The sequence below is a fragment of the Mastomys coucha genome, unplaced genomic scaffold, assembly GCF_008632895.1.
Source record: "Mastomys coucha isolate ucsf_1 unplaced genomic scaffold, UCSF_Mcou_1 pScaffold22, whole genome shotgun sequence".
In the NCBI taxonomy this organism is placed as follows: domain Eukaryota; kingdom Metazoa; phylum Chordata; class Mammalia; order Rodentia; family Muridae; genus Mastomys; species Mastomys coucha.
In genome coordinates, this window is record NW_022196905.1 from 16,140,040 (window position 1) to 16,151,628 (window position 11,589).

General features: G+C 37.5%; 1 protein-coding gene across 1 annotated transcript; it reads right to left on the bottom strand.

The window, feature by feature from the left end:
* Positions 1-8,153: 8,153 nt before the first annotated feature.
* On the bottom strand, positions 8,154-8,538 carry LOC116070504 (exosome complex component CSL4-like). Its single transcript, XM_031341922.1, has 2 exons — positions 8,506-8,538; positions 8,154-8,420 (listed from the first exon to the last, which is right to left on the bottom strand). The coding sequence occupies exons 1-2, from the start codon at positions 8,536-8,538 to the stop codon at positions 8,154-8,156; spliced, it is 300 nt and encodes a 99-aa protein (XP_031197782.1).
* Between the last annotated feature and the right edge of the window lie 3,051 nt (positions 8,539-11,589).

Here is an 11,589-nt window from a genome sequence, read left to right on the forward strand (position 1 = left end):
TTTTTTGAGACAGGGTTTCTTTGTATAGCCCTGGCTGTCCTGGTGGAACTCACTCTAGCCCTGGTTGTTCTAGAACTCACTCTGTACACCAGCCTGGACTCAAACTCAGAAGTCTGCCTGCCTCTGCCTTCCAAGTACTAGGATTAAAGGTGTGTGCCACCACTGCCCAGCTTACCTCTTAATATTTCCAATCTTCTTCAACCTAATACTAAATACTCCCTATCTCGCTCCTGCACTGAAACTTTAGAGGAACTATTACCTCATACATATACAGGAGGGCACATTGCCTCAAGCCATTTATACCAGGTATATAGATGGAAGCTCCTTTCTCTATGAAGGGGTCAGAAAAGCTGGCTATGCTATAGTGTCAGACACCAAGGTGGTGGAGGCACAGGCCTACCTGCTCACAGTACTAATCAACAGGCTGAACTAGTAACCCTTAATTGTGCCTTTCAACTGGCACAGGGACAATCCCTCAACATCTATACAGATTACAAATATGCTTTCCATATCCTACTGTTCCACATGAATATCAGGAGGGAGCATGGATTATTTACCACAAAAGGAGGATCAGTAACTAATGCAAACAACATATGGCCATGCTAAATACCTCCCATCTCCATATAGTTATTGGGATTGTCTAGTGCAGATCTCACCAAAGGGAACAATGCCCTTAGAAGCCTAGACTTATCTCATCCTCCTCAGGACATCCTTACATTGCAACCCATATCCCTACCTTCACCCCTTAACACTCTACAAACCCTGTCCTACCTTCACCAACTCTTTTACCATACAGCCAAGCATTCCCTTCATTTGTCAATACACACCTATAGCCTACTCCTAAGGACTTAAATTTTTTAAAATATATAACACTGCTTTTTGCAAAATCTGTCAGATATCAGACTTGATCTCAAGGTATTGTAGCACCCCTTTTACAACTGATAAGGATAGAGGTTCCCTTCCTAGAACTGACTAGCAACTTGACTTTACCCACATGCCCACTGTCAAAAGTGCCAAGTACCGCCTGGTCTTCGTGGACTCCTTCTCAAGGTGGGTGGAGTGATTTCTCCCAACTAACAAAAGAGCTCAGACAGTTTTCTGAGAGATCATCCACCGGTTTGGTGTCCCTGCCTCCCTTTAGTCAGACAAAGGTCCTGAATTTACTTCCTAGGCTTCTCAAATTCTAAGCCCCTAGACATCCCCTGGCATTTTAACATTCCCTATCACCTTCAATATTCAGATAAGTTAGAAAGAACTAACTGCTCTTAAAAAACCACTCTTGCTAAGCTGTCACAGGAACTTCATCTTGATTGAGTAAAACTCCTACCTCTAGCTCTTTTCTGGCTATGAGCTCTCCCCAAGCCACCTCACCTAATCTCACTCTTTGAACTCATGTATGGATGTCTTGTCCTAACTCCTGGTCTTTCACCTAAATGGTCTCCCCTCCCAGACCATCTATGTATCCCATTACTTTGCTACCTCCATTCTCTCCTATGGAAATTTACTGAACACTATCTATCGTGGCTACACACTGTCTCCTGTCCACTGCCTATCAACATCAGTGACCAAGTCCTTCTATCCCCTCTATATCATCGGCTCTCACTCTCTCTCTTCCAAATGGCAGGGCACTTTTCAGGTAATTCTTTTGACCTTTACAGCTGCGAAACTCAAGGGACTCTCTCATTGGACCCAACTGTCTCACCTCAAACCTTTCATCCCTTCACCTAAAAATGATTCTTCTTTATATCTGTCAGCCAGGCAGTGGTGGCACATGCCTTTAATCCTAGCACTTGGAAGGCAGAGGCAGGCAGATTTTTGAGTTTGAGGCCAGACTGGTATTCAGAGTTAATTCCAGGACAGCCAAGGCTACAGAGATAAACCCTGTCTTGAAAAAAACAAAAACAAAAAAAAACAAAAAACAAAAACAAAACAAAACAAGAAGAAACAAAAGAAAAAACATACATGTCAACCCTAACAGGACTGTGCTCTGTTAAACTCCAGAGGATGTCAAGACCACTTACCTTGTCCCCAATCCCAGAAAATGAGACTCCACTCTGGCAGTCAAGCTCGACCTCACCGGATTAGACATGAGTTTCTGGTCTTCCCCCTGCTGTTTGTTTCTATCCATGGAAGTCCTTACATCTGGAGATTCAAGGTTCAAGAAACCCCCACAGATACAATCTTTCCAAATAGGGTCAGGAAACTGCTCCATAGCTGGATGCCAGTAACCGATCCAAATTGCTATCATCCCTGTATTTTTTATCCCATCTAAATATTATGATTTCTATACTTGCTTTCTATTTGACCAGAGAAAAGATTATTGTAGAAAATGTCCAGACAAACATGGGAGCTGCCCATATTGGTCTTGTCAGATACATATGCTAGAATCACTGATCATTCATTTATTCTATCAATAAATACCGCAAGTCACTCTTTTCCTACATACAAGAACTGTGGGATTTCAGGTGGGAGATGGGAGTTGTTGGTAAGTTCTACCGTAAAAATCAGCCCTGGTCCCCAGTAAGAACCATCCATATCCAGAGAAAATATGTCTCAATTGCCAAACCCCTGGATATCAGAAAAGCAGGGGAAGTAATCAAACACTCCTGTGAGGCTCTTTGACATCACCCCTCATAAAATGGCACTAACTTGTCATTTCCTCTTTTGTTTCAGATCTTGACCTCAGCATAGCAATTCTTTAATGTCACCAGGCCTGGTCGCTTTAAAGACTGCTGGTTATGTGCAACCCCTGAAACTAACTCACAATTGTCACTTACAGCCTCTCTAGTGATACTGCCCAGTAACCTTACCTCATCTTTGTCAGCTGCCCTGACTCTAATGTTGCCATGACTCCTTACCTTTCCTCTATCCATCTTTTTGGATGGCAAACTCTTTTAAGACTTCTGGGACACATTCTGTAGGAATGCTAAGCTTCCTAGACTGCAATAGAACCACAACCCTTGATATACTATCTCTGCCACAATGCTCTGCAGTCCAAAACACTTCAATTCTTTGTGGAATTCGGGTATATCATAGCCTACCTGCCAGCTGGTCAGTAGTTTACATGTTAGTACTCCTTTCTGCTGAACTTGGAGTAATCCAGGAAAATGAGCCCCTGACAATTCCAGTTGTAGATATGATAGTGCCCAACACAAGCATGCCACTCAGGTTGCGCCACTGTTGGTCACTGCGGAAATAGCCATAGGTGCTGGTACTGGAATTGCAGGAATAAAAACTACCATGACCAAACATAATAAATTCATTGTTGAGCCTGGCAGCAGTTTTCAAAAAAAAATGACTGAAAGCATGCTTACTATCCAGAAACAATCAATTCTTTGACAGCTCTGTGCTTCAGAAAGAACAAGGACTAGATGTCCTGACAGCTAAAGAAGGTGGTCTTTGCATGTTCCTCCAAGAAGAATGCAACCAATCTTGGATAGTAAGAAATAAAATCCAGGAGCTGCAGTCAAATATACAGAATTTCAGGGAACTGAGACCTCCAGTTCTGAGATGTTCAAAAATCCTATATGGAAGTGGATACTCCCTTTTGTAATGCCTTTTCTAGTCAGCCTCCCGGTGTTATTATTCATTCCCTGTCTCATTAATCTTGTTTCTACATCCCTTCAACAACAAATACAAAACATTTCTAAGCAAATTCTTAATCAATTCCTGTTACAGGATTACCAGCCACTGTCCACAGAAGAACCTGATGCAAATGTTTACCAAGTGGACCTGGATGGTGAAAGTCAGCTACACCCCAAAATTGTTGAGGTCCCTAGACAGCAGGAAGCAACTTAAGAGACATAGTGGCCCCATTCTCTTTTCGCCATTGGCTTCCCCCTCTCCTTTTTTCCTTCCCTTTATAATAATAAGAAGGGAGGTATGTTGGTGTCAGGAGTGGTTCTGAACACAGTAACATCACACCTAGGTGACAGCACAGCCCACATAGCTGTTACCAAGGCAACAGTCACCATATTTTCAGAATCCACCTGGCGCACTTCCCACTTGTACCTGCAGCTATGTCACTATACATATAAAAGGAAGATCCCTCTGCTCTCTCTCCTCCCCCCTTTCTTTTGCCACCACCTATGCACTTCTCTCTTACAATAAACCTCATATGGAACTGTTTGGGCTGGTGTGGTCTGTCTGAAGCCTCACGACAAATGTAAGAGTTATATACAGACATTTGAAGCAGACACTTGTGGATTATTTTTCTATATCTTTATTATATATGACAACAATTCAAATTTGAATCTGAACGCATCCATTTTGAATCTGAATCATCATCTTGATATGGGATACTAAAAGTCTAAGCCTTCCTCAAGGGAGTTTGATATATATTCTTTTTTTTTTAATTATTATTATTATATCTAAGTACACTGTCTTCTGATGCACCAGAAGAGGGCATCGGATCTCATTATGGATGGTTGCAAGCCACCATGTGGTTGCTGGGATTTGAACTCAGGACCTTCAGAAGAGCAGTCAGTGCTCTTAACCACTGAGCCATCTCCCCAGACCTGATATATATTCTTGAGGAAAAAAATGCATAATTTTGGTTGTTTATAAGATAGTTATACCATGTAAGGTGGAACTATTACCAATATGTTATTGTTTACATTTGGAAATTAAGCAGGCTATAAGGTGATGTGATCAGATATCAAGTACATGATATTTGATGGTTAATCTTGGATGTCGATATACTCGGATCTGAAATCAAACAAGGAATCCATCTATAAGATCTTTGAGGGTATGTATTAGAAATGTTAACTGTGTGGAAAAAACACTTCCCTAGAATGTGGCACACATTCCAGCATCAGCCTGAATACAAGGAGATCTGAGAAAAAAGAATGCTATTTTTTTCTGCTGTCTTCATGCTTTGCCAATGAGTGCTTCTACACTATTTCTTGACATTGGTTTTGCAATTATTCATTGATTTATGAATCCAGCTTCTTCAACTTTTCAATGGAAGTTGAACAATAATGCTTTTGTAGGCATTATCAAGGCATTCAGAATAAGATTGTGGATTGAACAGCTATCAGATTCTAGCCCTTAAGGGTACCAGCTTCTATTCTTGGGTTACAAGTCCATACTATGTAAACCAATCTAGTAGCCCTTCATAATATAAACTTTTTCTACAGGTTATATTCCTCTAAAGAACTCTGGATAATAAACCAAAAATAATTCAAAGTTTCTCAATGTGTGGTTATCACCTCATCTTGTTTATTCATTTATATTATATCATTACAATGACTTAAACAATCCTATTTCCTAACAAGAAAATTGAAAAATACTGTCTTATCAGTAACTTTCATTGTGTAGAGTGTTTTGTATACTCAGCTCAATTGGTCCAACATAATAGAACAGTGTTCTACCTTAAGGAAGAAATGGAGTTTTGTTGAAGGTTGTAACATGGGGTTGGAGATATAAAGTACCCTTTCAGTAGAACACTAACACTTTACTGCAAGCCAGCAGAAAATGGGTTTGATAGGTCTTATGGAAAGTTATAGCTGAAATGAGTAACCATGACAAGATAAATATCTACTACCATCTACCAAAGTTTGTGTTAATTTGCTAAAAGAAAGAAATCCTACCCTTTACAGCAGCTGCAACTTAAGTCACTGCTTGACTAAGATTGTGATACTTAATTGTTAGTCTCCAGGAACAATATCCTCCATACATTAATTCAAAAGGACAAAATTGAACATGTTCCATGTAGCCTACCTTGCATCTTTCACTTCATTAATGGCAGTGCTAATTTTGGTGATCCTTCACTGGATGAAATGTTTTATTGGATCACTATTTACTCTGGAAGTACAATCTCTAATTATTTTAATTTATCCCTGTTAATCATAACTCTTCTTTATATCAAAAAATCAAGTGTTTAAAGCATTCTAGGTTTTACAAGAAGAAATTTTATTTTTCACATGTATCATTATTATGGTAAAAGTCCATAAGTCACTTTTAAAAAGATGCATAAAATTTAATAGTATAATATTTTGGTATTTTAGTATGGTTGTTTCATTAACACCATGGCCTTTCCTTAATTCAAGAAGATTTATGTTTGTAACACCCAGGAGCACAAGCTCTTCGGTAGCACTAAACACAGTGAGATGGACTATTATACACTGATCATGAGTCAAGAAAATGGACCATATATGATGTAGTATTTTCTTAACTGGTGGTTCCTATTCCAAAATGACACTAGTTTATATTACCTTGACAAAAAACTACCAATCAAATAGTCCATTTCTGTGAATATCATAATTAATGAGCCATTATGAAAGTACTGCATGAATCAAATCATTGTCATCATTTGTTTGCTTATACTATTCATTAAAGTAAGCATTTTTACCTAGTCTTTGGTGATTCAATGTTCCCAGTTAGCCCTACCTATTACAAGACCCGACTGGATCCATTGCATTTAAGTTATCTAAGCAAAGAGATGGGGATCTTATTTTCAATTTTTAAATATAGAAAAGAGCAATTGTAGAGCTTGGCAATTTGTTCTGGTGCTGCCCTTACAAATGTGTTACTTATAGTTTTATTGGAGTGCACATATTCTCAACTCTTTCATTGTCCAGGAATAGATTTTTATATGCAAAAACAAAACAAAGGCAAAACAAACAAAAACCCTCCAGCATTTGAGTTTTATAAGCCTTTAAATTCATTCCACATTATACCTAATACTCACCAACTTGTGCACAGTGGACCATTTTGTACATTTATTTCTTCAAATCAAAAAAATTATGAATACCTTTGAAAATGTTGTGTTCTTCAGCATTAGACACACAAATTTTTGCCCAAAGGATTTATATGGGTAATTTTAGCTTGTTCTTGTTTTGTGCATATGCATTGGAATCTCAGTTTTTAATTAATAATTTTATTTATTTATATATAAAAATGTTGCTCCCCCTTTCAAGTCCCCCAACCTAGAGCTCTTCACCCTATCACCCCTCCCCTTTACCACTGAGAGGGGTCCTACTCCAAATCCCCCTTCTCTGGAGCATCAAGTCATTACAGGATTTGGTAGTTTTCTTCCACTGGGCCCAGACAAAGTAGGCAGTCCTCTGCAACATATTTGCCAGGAGCTTTTGGACCAGATAATTCGCCATGCATTTTGGTTGGTAACTCAGTGTCTGGAAGTTTCCTAGAGTCTGGCCTAGTTGACACTATTCGTCTTCCTATTGGGTTGCCATCCCCTTCAGTTCATCTCAGATTCTTTAGCTATATACCCATACTTGTTTACCCAGATTCTACTTATATAATAGAAAGCTCACAAAAACCATCAAGATTCACTTCATCAACCTCAGATGCACTTCATCTTTCAGGGTTTGCTTAGTTAGGAATATATACCTGAAACTATGGTAGTATGGGTAGACTCTGGGCAACATCAGTCACTTCTTATTTAATATTTCATCCAGGGGGCGGTCATTGCTGATTATAGGACAATATAAAGCTAATTTTCTGAGACAAAGTTGAAAGAGAAATATTGCAGCAATATATGGCAAAGTTGAATCCTTTACTAATATTACTTTAGGCAAAATAAAATAAACAAAAGGTAAAACAATATTATTTATATATTATAATATGGCATAATGAAATATTACATATTATAATAATCTGAGGATGATTTGGATGAAACACTCATGGGGGTTAAAGATATGTTTCAGTGGTTAAGAGCACTTGCTACATTTACAAAGGACCAAGACTCAATTTCTTTTATTTTTCCAATCATAGCAAAATATATATGAACATATTTATAAAGAAGGCATAAGGTATTCTTAATATTACATGATTTTGTTTGTTGAGTGCCCTTAAATGAGATTAATAAGCCCAGAGAATAAAAATTAATAAGCTCAGAGAACTAAATTAGTGTTTCAAATGGTATATATTTTCATTTGTGTCTTTTGGTTGAAAAAGTCCAAAAACCCCAGGCTGGCCTCAAACTTGGGCACTAACAATCTTCCTGTCTTAGCTGCAGAAGCCTTGGGTTTTCGTTAGGACACGAATATATTTCGGGAACATCGTTTCAAGAGATGGATGCTAGCTGACTGCAAGTACCTTAATAAAGACCATGGCATCTTGATTTTTTTTTTCATACATGTACTTATAGAAATAGTTGAATCCTTTTTGGGGGTAAAGTAAGCTTAGTTTTATAAGAACTCAGGCTGTACTCTGGCTACGTTTTGGAATTCTTTAGTGTGGATCGTGGGGCACTGCATCTCACACCAGCTGATGGGAACCATCTGGACATCTGACTCACTGAAGTCCACCACAACTCCTACCTCATTTTCAGCAGTAGTCAGCAGGTCATTGGACTGCGCATGACCTAGGGAGATAAGTTTGGCCAAAACTATGTCACCTGGCTGGAAACTCTTGTAAATTTCTACCTTGTCTTTTTCAGTTGCTCGGGTATCTTCCTTGCAGATAATTCCTTGGAATGCATATTAAGTGGTGTGGATCCCACATATAGGATATGTACTTTGGCAAAATGTGAGTTGATGCTAGAGACCCTACAGGTGACAACAGCTCCCACATATGGAAATAATTGGGACTCTGTTTCTCTCATTACTGATACCACCACGGGAAGTGTGCTATTCTCACTGGTCTTTAGCAGGCAGCCAACCAGCAACAAAAGGATGCAGCTGTGCTGGGTGTAGGTGCTATTGCCAGTCCTCTCTTCCTCCAAGTTACACAGACCTTCACTGGGGATGCAGCACCTCACAGGTGGTGCTATGCTTGCCACCTTCCCAAGGCTCAGTTTCCAACAACCACATTGGTGCTTACAACTATTCAGTCCAGTAACATGGACACAATGTTCTTTTCTGGTCTCCACAGGCAGCAACATACACATATATACAAGCAAGGTAAACCATACATAAAAACAAATAGATATTTAAAAATAGAAACTTAAAAAATGGCTTCACAAAAAGTAAATGATATTCATTTTAAAAAAATAAAATATGTAACAATGGATATTAGAAATAAAGACAGTGTAAGAATAGTAAGAAACAACTGAAAAATTAACTTGAAACAAATTTACAGTAAACATAAAACTTTGTTGGAAGGCAGAGAGAGTAGACAAAACACAATAAAGTATCAGGAAGCTAGAGAAAATGTTAAGTAAATCTAATCCAACTGAGCTAATAGAAAAACTTACATTAAAAGTATTAAATAAAACCAGATAGCTTAGAAATCTAAACTGCAGTAACAATAAAACTAACCTTTCTAAAAAGGTTTTCTGACTACAGGATTGATAGAAGAAAGCTAAAGATTTCTTCAAAGAAATAATGATTCCTGGGTCAACTACTTGTTGAAGATCACTGGGGAGTTGATAGGTTCTGTGGAAAAGAACATCATACAGGGTATGACACTGGTGGGTTTCCCATTATTCACTGGAAAGCCCCACACCTATGTCATATGAGCATTATTAACTGGGCTTAAGGAATTATCAAAAAAAATAACAGCAGAAGAAGGGACAGAGTTATGTGGGGGAAATAAAAAGGCATACAGAAGAGGTTCGGGAGGGAAATGGTGATATAATAACCAAATTTTATTGTATCCATGTATGAAATTCTTAAATAATAAAATAAATTTTAAAAATTGATGTTGGTAGGAAACTCATAATCATAAGATTTGTGAGGGTTAGGCAGAATTACACTGTGAGTTTGAGAAGAGCTTGGGCTGCACAGAGTTCCCTGCAGTTTTGGCACAACTAGTTCAAATAAATGCATATCTTCTTACATACATACATACATACATACATACATACATGAAAAAATTCTTAAGTATAACAAAATGTATATGCATCTCCAAGAATCTGGGCAAAGATCAAAGAACATTTTGAAAATAGAAATGGCACATTAAAAATAAATAAATAAATAAATAAAAAGAAAAAACATTACAAAGGAGAAGTTTCTAATGTGAACACAAAAGGCTGAGGAGAATTGGCACTATATACTTCCATGGTTTGTATGTAAAACGTGTTCCAAGTGGAAACTCAATAGTCTAAGAATAAACAGAGAAGAAAGATGTCCATGTAGTAAAGGAAACTACATAACTGTAATTGACACCAGTAAATGATTGGTTTAAAACAGAACTAATGAGATTTCTTTAAGCATAAAGGGAGTGGTAATAAAGTAAATACGACCTCAGTAAGCAAATAATATCAGAAAAGACAATAAAGGAGATGAACAATTGTCAATATGTTAATTAGTTTTAGTTTTTTATGTTGTAGTAAAAATAAAATAGTAAATGTGACTCGTAAGATATTCAAAAAAGAATTATATCTAAAAAATTAAAATGTCCCATGTATTTAAATGAAAATATTTTCTGTCTGATATTTAGGAGAGTAAAATACTGAAAAATTTACAGGCTTGTTCCATCATCATCATCGCAGAAATATAGCAGGATGTAGAAAAGCATGATGTTGGGCAAGGAACTCAGAGTTCTCTATAGTGATCCAGAGGCAGCAGATGGAGAATGTGTCACACTAGGTATAGCTTTAGCATATAATACGTCAAAGATCCCCCATCCCACCCCATGCCCACAGGAGCATACTTCTCCGAGAAATCTACACCTCCTCCAACAAGGACATACATCCTAATACTGCCACTCTCTATGGAACAAGCATTCAAACACATGAGTCTAAGGGGTGGGACATTCCTATTCATACAACTACAGGCAACTATCTACATTTTACAGTATATGTATAACTAAGTGCTCAAGTACTTTAAAGTAAAGAATTATAACACCAAAACCAATTTAAGAACATTTTATCTAGAATGTGCTAACTTCAAAAACTTTGAAGATTTTTGAAAATATGATTGTGAATGTTGACAGGATTTAGAATCACTTAGAATATCAGCCCCTTGGCATGCTAAACAACTGAGACAGAATAGCAGACCCTGATATTGGATAGCATCATCCAATTGTCATCTGGGCTGCAGAAAAAGAACAAATTGAGCAGCAGAATCCATTGATTTCTTTTTCCTGAATATAGAAACAGAATTAGATGCATAAAAGTTTTTCAGCCTTGAATTTTCCACTAGGATGGACTGTATATCATGCTGTACATCAAAATCAATTCATTCTTCCTTAAGTTTCTTTTGTCATGGTATTTCATATATTACCAAATGAGCAACTAATAGAGTAATCAATGAATAATAAGCTTAAAAGCAGTGACACTTTTTACTGGAAGTTTAACATAGGGGTAGAACACTTTGTCTATATCTATAAAGTTCTGGATTCACTCCTCAACATGACAAAACAAATAGGTAAGCAAATACTGGGGAAGGGGTGACTAACACACATCTATGTAATTTCTTATCAAATCAAACTACATGAACAATTATTTCATGATTTTCCTGTAAAGATGTGAACAAACATGTATTCATCCAAGATAGTGTACTGACAAGAGGCCATAGAAACCAAACATGTTTACCATGATGAATCACATGGGGCAGACTTTTAGGATTACATACAAGAATGTGTTGTTAGGAATAAATTAGGGGAACCACAGGTAATACAAAGTTGGCTGCATCACCAAAATTCCCACTCCAACATGATTGACAAGTCATGAAATGTATA